At 41.0% G+C, this 16277-nt stretch overlaps 1 protein-coding gene across 3 annotated transcripts in view; it reads left to right on the top strand.

The window, feature by feature from the left end:
• Positions 1-4615, top strand: part of Tmem200a (transmembrane protein 200A) — a 77012-nt gene extending 72397 nt beyond the window's left edge. For all 3 annotated transcript variants that reach the window (XM_041653290.1, XM_041653288.1, XM_041653291.1), the window contains exon 2: positions 1427-4615. In XM_041653290.1, coding sequence (XP_041509224.1) covers positions 1443-2918 — 1476 coding nt within the window. In that variant the 5' untranslated portion in view covers positions 1427-1442 and the 3' untranslated portion in view covers positions 2919-4615. The remainder of the gene's footprint in view (positions 1-1426) is intronic.
• Positions 4616-16277: the final 11662 nt, after the last annotated feature.

Here is a 16277-nt window from a genome sequence, read left to right as displayed (position 1 = left end):
AGGAAATATTGGTCAGGTTTCAGTTGTGTGTATGCTAAAAGGAACCGAGAGACTAAACCCGTAGGGTCTGAAATTCCAGATTAATCTGTAGGCAGTAAAGTCTGTTTCTCCCACTATTGTACCTTGCAAAGGTATACCATGGGATAATCTGCCCCCTCCATGGAAACTAGCGGGTACAGGAAAAAGAGCCCAAATCCTGGAAAGCAGTTGAAAGCTTACTCAATAATAGTTAATATAGCTGTGCATGTCTGGGAAGAATGGGATCGTAATACAGAGGTGGAACTGAGATGCCATGAGTCATGGAATTTCTATGATTTAGAGCCTAGTTGAAAGGTGGGAGGGAATAAGTGATTATACAGGGCCAAGAGTAAGGAATGGTTCCACTAAAAAGCCAGGTGTGACAACGGGGCCATGTGCATGGTAGGTGTGAGTTCAGCTATGCCAGCGTCATGTAGCTATGAATGTGTTCCCCAGGGGCCAGCTGAAAATGTGAAATCCAATTCAAGCTAAGGTCTGAAATACAGACTGGGGGACTCATCAGCCTAAAGGCCATTGTGGAAGATGTGGTAATGGATATGCATGCCAAGGGAGAGTCAAGACAAGTAGCCAAGGGCAGGACTCTAAGGGTAATGATTTACTCTGTGGTGGAAGAAAAGCCAAAATTGAACATAGCAAGGTCAGTGTAGAGACAGGGAGACTTAGGAAGGGAGGGATTAGACAGAAAAAGAGGCCAAAGAAATCCAGGGGAGCAGAGAGATAAGGAAGATAAAAATTTAAAGACAAACTAAATGGCTTTTGGGGGGGGGTGTTGTTTGTTTGCTTGTCAGGAAGGGTTTGTAGGTGATTTTTCACCATGGTTACTTGGAATGTGTTCTTTTGGTAAGTCTGAGAATTGCTTTTGGCCTGAGCAGTATTCTGTGGGGTGTGTGTGTGTGTGTGTGTGTGTGTGTATGTGTGTGTGTGTGTGTGTGTGCCACAACTTCCAGATCTGAGGAGGTGGGGGAGGGAACTGAATTTAGTTTCTTATGTTTGCAAGGCAGACACTACCAACTGACCTGTCTTCCTACCCAAGACCCCATTTCTTGAAAATGACCTAAATAATGATGAAAAGGTGTGTGCCTGGGGGTTGGGGTGTCTTGTGACCAAGGGGCAGCTTAACATATTAGGTAACAAAATTATTTAAACAAAAACAAAATATTTCTTGAGCTCACATGGCGTTACTACAAGAAGAAGAAAGATGAGAATCCCCGGAAATTCACATTACTCTGCCAACACAACCCTTTCCCAAACTGTAAAAATTAAAAGTTATTCTTCTGTCTTTATGACGTGGAACAATAGCAGTCAGAGTCCTGGCTAAACGGTATTCAAACTGACTTGCAAAGCCTCCCCAGACACACCAGTGGATCACTGTTTCCTTTCTTTTCAGAGTACAAGAGGAAGCGATGATAGCCACTGGGGGAGTCATCACCGGTCTGGCGGCCCTGAAGCGGCAGGACTCTGCCAGGTCCCAGCAACATGTCAACCTCAGCCCAGCGCCTGCTGCTCAGGACCAGAAACCAGTCCGCAGGCGCCCGCGAGCTGACGTCGTGGTGGTGCGTGGGAAAATCCGGCTTTATTCTCCATCCGGCTTTTTCCTCATTCTCGGAGTGCTGGTGTCCATCATAGGGATCGCCATGGCAGTCCTTGGCTATTGGCCCCAGAAGGAGCATGTCATCGACGCGGAGACCACTCTGTCCACCAATGAGACACAGGTGGTTCGGAACCAGGGCGGTGTGGTGGTGCGCTTCTTTGAGCGGCATCTACACTCTGACAAGATGAAGATGCTTGGCCCGTTCACCATGGGCATCGGCATCTTCATTTTCATCTGTGCCAACGCCATCCTTCACGAGAACCGCGACAAAGAAACCAAAATCATCCACATGAGGGATATCTACTCCACAGTCATTGACATCCACACACTGAGACTCAAGGAGCAGAAGCAGGCCAACGGCCTGTATGCGGGCTTGCTGGGAGACGCGGAAGTGAAGCAGAACGGCAGCCCCTGTGCATCCAGGCTGGCAGCCACCACCTTGGCCTCCTTCTCAGGGATGCGGAACAGCTTTCGTGTGGACAGCTCGGTGGAGGAGGACGAGCTGATGTTGAGTGAAAGTAAGACCCTGGGGCACCTCATGCCGCCTCTGCTATCTGACAGCGCAGTCTCTGTCTTTGGCCTTTATCCACCTCCATCCAAGACCACGGATGACAAGACCAGCAGCACCAAGAAGTGTGACACCAAATCGATTGTCTCATCATCCATCAGTGCTTTTACGCTGCCTGTGATCAAACTTAATAACTGTGTCATTGATGAACCCAGCATAGATAGCATCACGGAGGTGGCAGACAACCTCAAAAGCAGGTCCAGGAATCTTTCAATGGATTCTCTGATGGTCCCAATGCCCGGCACTGGTGAGTCCTTCCAAGCCTCCAGCACATTACTCCCAAGGAACAATTCAGTTGGGGAGTCCCTATCGAGTCAATACAAGTCCTCTGTGGCCCTGGGACCTGGGACTGGGCAGCTCTTATCTCCTGGAGCTGCTAGAAGACAGTTTGGATCCAATACATCCTTACATTTCCTCTCCTCTCACTCCAAATCCCTAGACTTAGAACGGGGGCCCTCCACACTCACGGTGCAGGCAGAACAAAGAAAACACCCGAGTTGGCCTCGGCTGGATCGAAGTAACAGCAAAGGGTATATGAAACTGGAGAACAAAGAGGACCCAATGGATCGGTTGCTGGTTCCCCAAACAGCGATCAAAAAAGACTTTACTAACAAAGAGAAACTTCTTATGATATCAAGATCCCATAACAACCTGAGCTTTGAACACGATGAGTTTTTGAGTAACAACTTGAAGCGGGGAACTTCTGAAACAAGGTTTTAGTGTTTAATAATAGATCATCTTCCAAGGAGATATATATATTTACTATTTTTACCAGTGTTTTCCTTCTTAAAGCATTGGTTGTAAGCCTTTTAAATTCAAATGATAGTGTGTTAGAAATGGCTGGTTAATTCTGTAATGAAGATGGCTGTATGTATGGGTTCCTTTTCCCTACAATACTGTAGATTATCACATGGGATTCTGTTTTTTTTTTTTTTCACTCTTTGAAAGCATGGTTTCTTTTGTTGACGTGAAGACAAAATACCTGCATTCATATTAAGAATCTGGCTTTACTTTTAAATCCAGCGCTGATTATCATCTTCATAGAATGAAGTGGCCAGTGTAGAAAGTGTAGGGTACCAAAGTGTGGACAAGAAGTGTTCCATTCAGGTCAGATACTCAATAGATGTATTTATAAGCGAGGGTGAGTGCAATCTTAAGATGTGATTTTTTTTTCTGAATTATTGTTTTATATGGGATTGCTTGTGCTACTTAAAACGAAAACAAATTTCTATTCCATCTGTTGTGAACCTTCCTCTGAACTCTGTGGGCAGTATATCCTTTTTCAACATCAGTTCTGTTAAAGTGATATTTTAATGAAAAAAAAAAGATGGCCTAGAAAAGAAGGCCATGGTTTAGGGATAGATGCCAAAAAGCTATTAGTTGTAACGTTATAACCTCAGAATCAACATTTCTCTGTAAACCAATTTGAAAATTGAATGAATCAATGTAGTTTGTAGAATTTCTGTCTTGATACATGCAGAGAAAATGCTGCCTAAGGAAAGTAAATCCTATTTGCTAGTATCTAACTTTCTCTAGCCATCTGCGGTTGTCGAGGGTTCACTCATTCCCATAGCCTTATTTTCTCCAATTTTTTTTATTATTATTTGGAAAACAGCTAACTGTGGCACGTCTTCGTATCTCTACATACCACTATCACTCGATAAACTGCCTTGTAATTAACCTTGTGATGGAAAACCTTATGCTATCTCCAAAGACCTTGATGAAAGTTTTAGGGTTGTGGTTCTCAAATATATTAACCCATCAGCTCTACTAAGTATAATAAATACTTTAGTATTTAGTAAAACTAAAGCGGGTGTTTCCATCAGACATTTTTCACATTTTCGAGGAAGGTAAGACAGTGTTAAGAATTGTTTAGTGGGGTCCTAGCAGGGCGGCTCGGCAGTTAAGAGCGTCTGCTGCTCTTGCAGAGAACCTTGATTTCATTCCTAGCACCCACCTGGGTGGCTCACAGTCATTTGTAACTCCAGTTTCAGGGGGAACCTAACACCCTCTTCTGGCCTCAGTGAGCACCAGGCATGCGTATGGTGAACATATATACACATAGGCACTTACACACATAAAATTTAAAAAAAAATTTAAATGTCAGATGGAATACTCAGGAAATTTTACTGGTTTTTCCCCAAAGCCTAAACATTTCTGAACATTCCTATTGCTGTTGCTAGGAAGAGCAAAAAGGGGTACATTTATAAGAATGGTGCCCCAGAATCCCACCCTGTATTTACACAGACACCTCCTTTCTTGAGAGGTACCCCTGCTTCGTAGAACCTCACGCCTTTGTGTTATAATAGACTGAGCTCAATATTTTACTATAAAAACATTTAGTAAACTTCTGTTATTCATAGAATGTGTGTTCTTCATACCTTTGCTATTATTTTTAAATAAAATGTAATTTCTGCTTAAAAATGTATTGCAAACTTTTTGCTATACTCTCTTGATGGCATTTAATATTGTGGTATATGAGTGCACTGACTGTTTTAATATTGCTTTTGTTGGTTAAAGAGACACCCAGGTGATCTTTTTATTAGGTTATTTTCATACTTTGTTATCTTGAGATGGTTTTCATCATACTTATATTGACTTCCCATAACAATAATCAATACCCACATACAGCACACAAATGTTAGTAGGACTCCCTGATTTCAGCACAGTGGTTCCCAGCATGCCTAACATGACACATGACATCATTTGCATTTCTGTACCCCATAAAGTGGTACAGAAATATGGAGAGGATTGGGCAGTGTGGCTCTTGGAAGATCTAAATAAAGCAACTCAGAAGAGAATGTAACGCTTCAGGCCTAATGGTCTTGTCATAAAAAAAAAAAAAAAAAAAAAAAAAAAAAAACCCTCAAGTTTTTATTTACCAAATAAATCAACTTTTTAAATGATAAATAGTCTTCACATTTAAATTAATCAGACTCATATGTCACTATTAGCATGAGACAGCTCAGCTGCTATATTAACTTGGCATCTTTCCAACCAGGAAGTCTGCTCATTTCGTATTTTGTATAGGACTTCCACGCTTTTATAAATACTGAAAAAAAATTTCAAACTTTCATTTCTGCCTATGAGAAGGCCCAGGAACTTGGACATGGTTAGCTGCTTCCAGCCTAGATGGTTTCTAGGCCTGTAGTCTAACTGCAGTGGACAAGTTTTCTAGCACTGTGATGAGAAAATATCACACATTGGACCATTCTAACACTAAAAATTGACTTTCCTCACATTCTTTTCAGAGCTACTTGTCCAAGACCAAGGTGAGGTTAGAAGAAGGTCCCTTCACTTGTGTTATTGGGTTATTTTCACACTTTCTTATCTCGAGATCATTTTTCATGTTAAATTTCATTGACTCATCAGGCTTGGTTTCTCCTGGGGCCTCTGTGAGCCAAGGCACACAGATGGTGGCCTTATCACCATGTCCTTATGTGTCCTTTCCTCTGGGTATACTCTTTTTATAGGACACCGGCTAAATTGGATGTGATCTCTACCCCATAGGCCTTATTTAACCTCATTTCTTTCTTTAAATGATCTCTCTGCAAATATCGTCGTCATCTGAGCTGCAAGGTACTGGGGACATGATTCAGCCATAACGTAGCCCGTAGAATGTTGAATGAAAAATCCTTAGTCAAAAGTAGATGGAGAAAACAGAACATGCTCTCAGTATCTTTGCCACCTCAGATGTGTAGCCTCAAGCATGACACTTAATCTTTCAATGTCAACTTATTTCTTAATTTCCAGTCAGAGCTGGGATTCCTCAACTGTGATGTCAGGTGAGTCAGAATGTAAACTATGAAGTGTTTTCTAAGAGTTCTGGCACTCTTAGGCAAGGATCTACTGCTTCTTATTGTGTTTATAAAGCACATTGATTATCCCATCACTGGGAAAGGCAGACACTGCAGTAGAAGCAGAGTGGCTCTGTGGTGCAGCCAGGTTCCAAGAGCATAAACCCAGGCACCGCCACATTCTCACTGTGAATGGGGAGTGGTCTCTCCGACTTGCTGATATGAATCCATCAGTATGTGTCAAATACTAGCCCTGGTCCCAGGATTTTGTAGATTATATGAGATAGCCTTTATAGAGGATTCAGAATCACCATGGCAAATACATAGTAAGAAGACATATCTAAGTGTTATTACCACATGGAAATGTTATCTGAAAGCTTTTCCAGCCTTCATTCCTTTCCTGCCCCACTCCAGTTTATCACCCACTCTAGGAAGAACAGGCATGTCCTAAGGCATGTCCATGCCCAATGCCTAGAGCGTGAATGTGAACTTAGCAAAATGGATGTGAGCAGAGGAAGAGGTTACAGATCTTGCAATGGGTGGATTATCTTGGATCATTTGGAGGAGCATTGTGCAATTAAAAAAAAAAAGTCCTTTTAAGAAGGAAGGGAAGCTTTAGGAAAATTGCAAAGGTGTTGATGTGATCAAAGCCATTAGGGTCCCAGATTTAAGAGTGGAAAGTGGGCGCTTGTGCTAGAATGGTAAACTCTAAGCACTGGAGAAAGCAAGAACAAAACAAACAGATTCTCCCCTCAGTTGCCAGACGAACAAGTTTGGCCATTTTGGCTTTAACCAGTGAAAAGGGTGTAGACCTTGGATTTCTAGAGCTGAACCAGAGTGTGATGTTTGAATCTGTTCTCTTTATCCTAATTTGTTACAGCAGTAAGATAACATAAATCCATCTTTCACAACTGCAGGGTTTTTTTTCAGCAGCTTTTCAAGGACATCTGGAATAAGGTCTTTTGTACATATGACACTGCTTCTGGGGAGAAGCAGACAAATGTCTACATAGCCCAGGTAGAGAGGAAACACAAACCAAAATAACTACACTGCCGAAATCCAATTTGGTGAATCGGTGAGTTTTATCTAGGTTACTTTTAAAAATATGAGTGAGGGGTTGCTTACAGATGCAGAAACATCACAGCCCACCACAACATGGGTGACAGACCCCAAAAGCTGGAAACCTATAGCATACTACACAGCCTGCAGGCACTTCAGCAGGTTGAAGGCTGTCCTTCCCAGGTAGCTCAGTTGGTCTAAGCCTCTTGGAGGCAGCTCAGCCAGTCTCTGCTTCTTCTAAGCAGTTTGTCTGGTCTCTGCTTTTCCAGACAGCTTGACTGATCTGTCACTTTGAGAGAGCTCAGCAGGTCTGAGAGTCTCTCAACAGACCTCGCAGTTTACATAGGCTTAGAGAAGGAGGAGCCTAATGTATCTGGTCAGTTTCAGGGATTTCCTGAAACCTTTGAGTTCCTTATTTCTCAAGCTGAAGAAGCTTCCCTGCAGAATGGAATTTTTCATCTCCCCTTAGAATGTTCTGTTGTCTCACCTTCCTAACATCCCACATCTTAAGGAGCTTTCCTTCAAGCTGGATGATTTTCATCCTGGAGGAAACAGCTGTAGAACAAGGTCTTAAATAGAATATCTGACCAACACTACGTTTATTTTGGCACTGATAATATCTTTTTTTTTTAGTTTAGCACTCATAATTTTAATGTAAATATAATAATCTCTAGAAAAAGGCAAAAGCTTCTGTAAGGTAGGCAGTATTACTTTTTGACGTAATAAGTCATACAATACAGTGCAGCCATTAATTGTAAAGGCACCCATGCTCAGATATTTAAAATATTTGGAGAAATAAAGCTAATTTTAAGTCAGAAGAAAGAGTTTTCATATAAATTTACTTGAGAAACATAAGTGTTATGTTACTTTCTCAAACAATTCTAATTTAACACAAATATACCACAGAAACATACCATGAATAAGAAAAATAATACACCTTAAAAAGAAAATATTGACCAGTTTAGTAATACTTTTTCTATAACATTTTAAATGTTAGTGTCCTGTTGCAAGGAGGGTCCCTTGTTCATTCCAGCCTTCCAGAACCAAAATAACCACAGAGAAACTGTATTAATTAAATCACTGCTTGGCCCATTAGCTCTAACTTCTTATTGGCTAACTCTTACATCTTAATTTAACTCGTTTCTATTAATCTGTATATCACCATGAGGTCGTGGTCTACCAGCAAAGTTCCAGCATGTCTGACTCTGGCAGCGGCTCCATAGCATCTCTCCCTGACTCTGCCTTCTTCCTCCCAGCATTCCGTTAATTTTCCCTGCCAACCTAAGTTCTGTCCTACCACAGGCCCAAAGCAGTTTTGTTATTCATTAATGGTAATCACAGTACACAGAGGGGACTCCCACAGTGTCCTTGCCAGCCCAGAGATAGACGTCCGCTGACTATAATACTTAAATTGGTCAGAGAACTGTCTCTCTTATTCTCTATTGACTGGGAGAATAACAAGGTTACCCTGTCTCTTACAGTGAGTCACCCTGTTGTCCCTCCCCTCCTCACTTCTGCTACCACATTTTATACTTCATAGCAAGGCTTCAGAGCACGTAACTGTGATCTTGAATTATTAAAGAACCTTGCTTCTAATCTCACATTAGAAGATTAACGTTCTTTGTGATTTGCATTCAAATTGAAGTAAATCATTGGTTTCCCTCTGTTGTCTTTCCCACAGAGCTGCACAAGACAAAAACTCTGCTTCACAGGAAAGTTCACAATCGTTATTGTGGTTTTAAGATAGGGTGTTAGCTTTCTAAAGCTGTTATAACAGCATAGTCCTTTATTAGCTACCACGAGGTCTGAATACTGACAGTTCTAGAGGTTGGAAGCCCGAGATCACATGTCAATCATTTTGCTTCTCCTCTTAGATCCTCCTTTGTGCTTTCAGAAGGCCACATTTGCGTGAGAACACACTTTGTCCTCAAAGGACTTGGGCAGTCTTGGTGTCACTGTACACACCCAAATTCCCTCCTTCTTAAAAAAATAACAGTTAAGTTGCATTAGGGGCCACCATAACAGCTGCTTCCTAGTGCAACCATATCATTAACTAACATAACTGTCCCCAAATACAGCTGGATTCTTAGTTATACTGGGGGCAATGAGGTCTCAGTACAGGAACTGGAGGTAGAAACACGATTCAGCTCATGATGATGGTGATGTACATACCAGGTGTGTTTAAGAACACATCTTAAAGTGACAGAACTAGGTCAACCAAGGGGAGGAGATAAGCTCATTTGCATTTGTACATAAATGTTTACCATTTATTGGAAGCCTCTCCAGACAGGGTCTTCTTGTTTTTACACCCATAAGGTGGTTTTCAGAAAACTGCAGACTGCCCCATCTTCAGCTTAGAATATTTTTTTCTCTTCTCATTGCTTCCTTTTGCAATGAGAAAAGTGGTTGGTCCATTGGTCGTTTTACTATAGAAATGATTAAAGATGCTTTTATTTCTTTAATCTCTTTCTTGTCTTATAAATTATTTAATAGTTTTGAAATAAATGTGTATTTTTGGTTCCTTCTCATTACCAGTGTATATTTTACCCCTTGGTGCAAGGAGCGTGTGTAGCACAAAAATTCATAAACTTTGCTTGCAGCACAATTGCTCATTGTATTCTATTGTAGTCAAAACTACAGCATTTCCAGTACAAGATACAGAATCATTTGCTAATAGAAGCATTTGGGATTTAGAGGAGTATGTAAGTTAATAGGACTATTAGGACCTGCATCTATGACCTTAGATTTTTAGCACTTGAGGTTTGTTTGGTTTTTGTAGAACTCAGGACTGAGTGTAGACTGATAGTAGAGGCTGGTACATGCTAGGCAAGCACCCCTAGTATGAGCCAAACTTCCAGTCTTTGATTCCCCATACTTAGATCAATGAAAAAATTTCTGTGGTTTTTAAACCATGTCTCCAAAGTGCAGTAATGATTAGCTTTGGAGTTCCATACACAGGACAAAGAAAAATATCTAGAATTTTGGGAGGAAAGTAACACATCTTAGATAGTAAGGATCTTAAAGGAGTAGAGAAGAGACTGATTTTAGAGAAGGCACATAACCTGCAACGAAAAACTCTCTAGCATTTGTATTAAGGTTTGATTTCTTGTGTTTTAATATATTAACTTTTTTATACTTCCAGGAAGATTATGCCTGTAAATCCTGTCATACCATGATACTCTTTCGGTGTGAACCTTAGAACTGAAAAGCATTTCAATCCATACTCAATAAATCACTTGTATAGAAGGAGGCAGGAACAAGAAGGGGTGTGCAATCTGGAAGATGGGAGAGGAGGAGAGAACACCATATGTTTCTCTTGCTTATTGAAAACCCATGCATGGCAAAAAGACATTCCATTTATACTTTATTTTGGAATAAAATCAAGCTCATAATTTTTAATTACTGAAGTGTGAGAAAATACTCTTAGTTGGTTTAAAATCACATTTTAGCAGTGTTTATTAGCCAGCTCATTGAGTCAGTCACCCTAAGGGCTAGAGACTGGGTCATTCATTTGAAGTTCTCAACCAACTGTAAGTTGATCAGTAACTGTAAGTCAGCCACTGAAATCTCTTGGGAGAATTTTATAGCAACAATAAAATCACTTCTTTTTCTAAGCGTTTTCTGCAGCCATTAGGTATATTTTCCCTAAAGCTTTTCCAAATTTTAAATATGTAACCGTGTGCTGTAATTTATACTGTTAATCTGGGAAGGCAAATTGACTTTCCATCAGTTCTCAAAGAGTGAAGGAAGACTCTTTCAAACATGCTTTATTATAATTTGTTTGTTATAAAATATCAAGAGGGTCAGATAAAACAAATAGCAAAAATGCAGAGGACATTAAAATCTAAGATCAAATTAGATATAGATTGTATTCAACATAGACTATACTTTTCCCTTGTCCATTGTCATCGTAAAAACATGACCACATACTCTTACAAGCTAATGTAAGTAAATTATATGCTCTTTGGAAAGTAAATACTGTATGTTGTTTTATATTTGCCAAAAAGATGTTTAGCAACTTTCAAGGCAAATTTAATATAAGCCATTCTTTTCTTACTGTACACTTTTCCTGGCAAAGATATACACTCATAAATTATGACACAAAATGGCTGTATACTTACAAAACTCTGTCAAAATGGTCTGGTCTAGTTCTAAAAATATAGCTTACTTCCAAACACTTCGGAGTTAGCTCTTCATCTGTGAGTCATCAGAACTCTTCCCTTCCAATCCTTATTTGCGTGTTTGCTTCTGTTAAGCCAGTTAAATGCCAATGCTTGCTGACTGGCAAGTGGGAGGAGAGGTAACATTCTATACTGACCATTCTGCAATGAGATGGCAAGTGTAGAATTACAAAGAAAGGCAAGAGGATAGGGGAAAGAAAAGGAGTGTGATTCACAGCACCCTCGATATGTGCTCTCTTTGGTCTCTTACTTCTGTTCCCACAGCCAACCAAGAGTCTATTGGAATGAGAGCCACTGTCAATTGATCCACATCATTGAATTATATGAAGAGAGCCTAAAACTTCTGAATTAATTTTAATATATCACGGTCTTACATAGTGCTGGTACATGCTGAGTGTCAGTGAGTAATGATAGAATTTCAGTCTATAGTGAAAAACACTAGCTAAATTTAATTATCACATACTTATGAGTCAGTTTGCCACAGAGTATCTGCCAATAAGGGGAGAGCATGTGTGGCTGGTTCTGCAGTTTCTGGGATGACTGGGCTATCGGCATCTCACTGGGGTGTAAACCAGTTGCTGGGATTTAGAGAAGGCAACAACGTATGGGTGTTCTTGTTCATTTCAGTTTGTAACCAAAGAGGAAAAGAATTTCAGAAACTATGAATATCATTTTCAAAACAAAATATAAAAGCTCCTTCTGAAGTGAAACACGGATTTAATATGTAAAGAATAGGCAAGAATCTTTGAAGTTTTATATTACCTTATAGCCCCATATACTTTTACTTTAATCTTAGGGCCTCTACTCTCTGAAATAAAAAGACAGATTTGCATTTCATTGGGTAGTATTTAGAGAGTTTCGGGTTGCATTTTCCACGGTCCTTGGTTCAGTAGGGGACATATCTCCCTTCTCTAGTCTCGCTGGAATGTCAGTACTACCTGTGCATACAAATTATCTTCATTTCTTGGATGTAAACCTAAAATAGAAATCTGGTCTTAATTAAGTTTTACACATTTGAACTAACACCAGGTACCAGAAAAGTCGGAAAATAGAAATTTCAAAGGCAAACATTCACTCTCATAAGCAGAGCAGAAAAAAAACTATGAGTTTCTTGTGCACATGCAGACAGTTTTTGTTTATTTTACTTGAGCCGACAGGGAGACTCGTACTTTTGACACCCTGAAGGAATGTTAAAAAGAGAGAATGTTCTCTGATAGAACAATTTGAGGTAGCCTTTGAAGGGCTTAAAAGAATTAAGGCAGTGTTTCAAAGACAACCTCATACAGAGACAATGCAGTCAAGATTCAGGCCTGCAGTCTGGAGGCAGTCACACCCATCTCAGGAGGGACAGGTGGCCACAGAGTCAAGTCTGACCCGGGGAAGAGCAGAAGATGAGGTTGGAACGGTATGGAGACCAGTAATGACTCAAAAATCAGGCCGAGGAACTCAGCTCCAAGGTGGTGATAAAACTTTCTGAGCATCAAAGAAATGGATGGAGGGAGGGCTGTTAGGAATCAAACTCGGAGGTGATCCGCATGGTGAATGGGTAAATACTGCAAGAACGAAGAGAATGTAAGATGTCATTGCAGCCTGGACCAATGTCATAGTAGGAAAAATAGGCTGGGTTTGACTCTGTCACACAACAAAACTGTGCAAATTAAAAGGTAAGATTCCCTCAGAATTTACAATCGAATAACAACTGTCTCTGTCACCTTTGAGCTCTCTTTGTACACAAGGTATTGTGTAAGATATTGCAGAAACAAAACCAAGTCAGAGAATGTCCTACCCTTCAAGGATCTTGCCAGACTTAAAAACTCATATCCCCTTGTGCCACATGGCATGGCTGCGGCAATGTGGTGGCTTTCAGCACCTGCTCCACCCTGGACACTATCCCTTTCACTCTAGCCTGGGTCCTCCTCCTGCTTTTGTGACCTACTCCAGCAGTGTGGGTGCAGAGAACCCCTCTGATAACACAAATGATTAGGGCCCCAACACTGGACTCCAAATACAGAAGCTAGATTGGGCCAGGAAGAGCAAAGGTAAACAGTTTTGAAAACTCTGAAATGGTGCAAACCCTCAAAAAATATTAGGTCATGGCATTACTAATGGGTAGATCTGTGTATATCCAAAAAGTGTTTTTGCTTTCACGGTGGAATATCTGAAAACTAAAATCATTCTTTATTTAAAAGAAGACCAATAGAAAGGACATCCTCAACCTCTGGGGTGCAGAGTAGCATTTATTCTCAACCACACTTGCAAAAACCATGCAGGGGAGGAAGTTGAAGACCCAACGTGGAGACAACTGCAGGGAAGCATTCAGTATGCATCCCTTTGCCCAGAGCCTTTGCTGCTGCCTCCTCCACGTCTCCATGGTGAGTCTTTGTCATCCTCCATCCTCTATCCCCTCAGCTCCCAAAAGAAAAATGTAAGACAATTACTCATGTACATCAATCGATTGCTTACATGTTCCCTCTAGTCCTCTAATCTCTACCTGTGAAATGAACGTCTTTGTTCTCCAGTGAACCAGAAGAGGCTTGGCGAGCTGGGATAAGGGGAACTGCACCCTGCAGGCTCTACTTCCCCTTAGACCACCCTTTTCTTCAGACCAGAAAGCAGGGTGGCCTAGGACAGCAGCCTGAGAACTGTTTTCAGGAACTGCTGGGAGCAGAGGTGCCCAAGGCCCACATCTCCAGACTGCTTTCATTGTCTGCATATCAATTCTCCTTCCCTGGATTCCACTATCTCTTCTGGCCCTTAGCCCCCTGCTGCCTTCTAACCTTCTGTTCTACATCTCCTGAGCATAGGTTTATGGTGTCCTTTATTAGCATAAACAAAGTTAAGCTTATCTGTTCACACATAACCATAAAATTATTTATTGATTGATTAAAGCACCAATAGTTACAGGTGGGTGTAACTAGTATCATGCTTCTATGTTATGTTAAATAAAATGTCTAAAACAAAATGTACAGGAGGCCAATTGGGCTCAATAAACCAAAGCAGGGTAGAATCACTCAGGCTGAGGTTCCGTACCAATAGCTGGAAGTGCGTTATCAGACTTCCTGAGAAATCAGAGTCAGATTTGCTCTGGGCCAGAATTAGTCCACTTTAGGCAATTCTGTTTTAATCCTGTGTCAAAGTGATCATTCTGCCTTTGTAGTCTGTCCATGATTTCTCTGTTCTTTCTCTGTCTATAAAAACTTGCTTCCCTCTCTTGTGGGAGAAGCTTTCTAAGCTTTTTGTGAGGCACTCCTCCAATTTATCAATCTCAGATAAAAAGCCAATTCAATCATTTAATTAAATTTGGACTTTTGACATATATAATGAAGCCAGGGTTCCAGCCTGTGGTGGTTTGAAAGAAAATAGCCTCCAAAGGGAGTGGCACTACTAGGAGGTGTGGATTTGTTGGAGTAGGTGTGGTCTTGTTGGAGGAAGTAAGAAGCTGAGGAGGTGAACTCATATGTGCTCCAGCCACACCCAGTGAGACAGACCACACTTCTCAGTTGCCTTTCCAGCACCATGTCTGCCTTCTTGCCACCATGCTCCCCAACTTGATGATAATGAACTAGACTTCTGAAACTAAGTGCCATCACCTCAATTAAACATTTTCCTTTATAAGAGTTTTCGTGGTCAAGATGTTTCTTCACAGCAATACAAACTCTAACTAAGACACTGCCTTAGAGCCCTATGGCAATATAAACATCTAATTAGCAGTGTAGACAAGCTGTAAATAAGTAGATGAAGTAGTTTGCTACATAAACTTGATAAAAATCCAAATTTTCCAAAACATATGTGCTTCTATAATATTTTGCATTGCAGTGCCCCTCAAAGCAAGCATGACAACAAATAAAATCATAACTTTCAAATTTTCAATATAAGGAACCTCTTATATTCTTAATAAATGCATGGAAGACTCAAAGACATAAATTTATGTTTTCTGTCTATGCACATTTACTGTATTAGAAAATAAAGACCGGACTGAAATCCCAAGGTCCAAATCAGGAGCAGAAGGAGAGAGAGCATGAGCAAGGAACTCAGGACCGCGAGGGGTGCACCCACACACTGAGACAATGGGGATGTTCTATAGGGAGCTCACCAAGGCCAGCTGGCCTGGGTCTGAAAAAGCATGGGATAAAACCGGACTTGCTGAACATAGCGGAAATGAGGACTACTGAGAACTCAAGAACAATGGCAATGGGTTTTTGATCCTACTGCACGTAATGGCTTTTTGGGAGCCTAGGCAGTTTGGATGCTCACCTTACTAGACCTGGATGAAGGTGGGTGTTCCTTGGATGTCCCACAGGTCAGGGAACCCTGATTGCTCATTGGGCTGACTAGGGAGGGGGACTTGATTGGGGAGGGGGAGGGAAATGAGAGGCGGTGGCGGGGAGGAGGCAGAAATCTTTAATAAATAAATAAATAAAAATAAAAGATTATTCAATAAAAAAAGAACATAAAGAAAAAAAGAAGAAAGCAAACAGGTTTCCCATCACTGACCTCCAGCAGCCAGAGGAGTAGCATTTTCACAGTTCATGCCAAATGTGGAAACGCCCTCAGTTTGCTCAAAACAGAAAGAAACAGCAGAGGAACATAGAACCTGGTTCATGGGGAGAATGAGTCTAAAGTCCTCCCTGTAAGGACCACAATGCCTCTGGCTCATCCAGGGAGAATGACTAACCTGTAGTCAGCATGTGGTTATTTGAGCATGAGCCCAGGGTACCAGGGTCCTCCAAGCCAATATCTGAACGTAGAGTTTGGAATAAAACCTCAGGTACTGTTTCTCAGAGTGAAAGATGAGCATGAAGAGGCCCTTGCAGGTCTGTTCATGCAAATGGAGAATTAAAGCCATTGCTTCTGGTGAGTCTACTTCTCATTCATCACGTTTCTTCCACGTCCAGCTCACTATTAGAAAAAACTAAATTTTTAATTCTAAATATTGAAACCCATCTTTAATGTCAGTTTTGCTAATTAACAAAGTCTCTTCTGTTGGTTTTACAAAGCAAAGGCTTCACCTTCACTGTTACTGGACACTGCTGTATTTTTGA

The sequence above is a fragment of the Microtus oregoni genome, unplaced genomic scaffold, assembly GCF_018167655.1.
Source record: "Microtus oregoni isolate MIOR12 unplaced genomic scaffold, Mior012 000006F_ref0000085, whole genome shotgun sequence".
Lineage (NCBI taxonomy): Eukaryota > Metazoa > Chordata > Mammalia > Rodentia > Cricetidae > Microtus > Microtus oregoni.
Note: the sequence above shows the minus strand (reverse complement) of the source record. Positions and strands in the feature narration are given on the sequence as shown.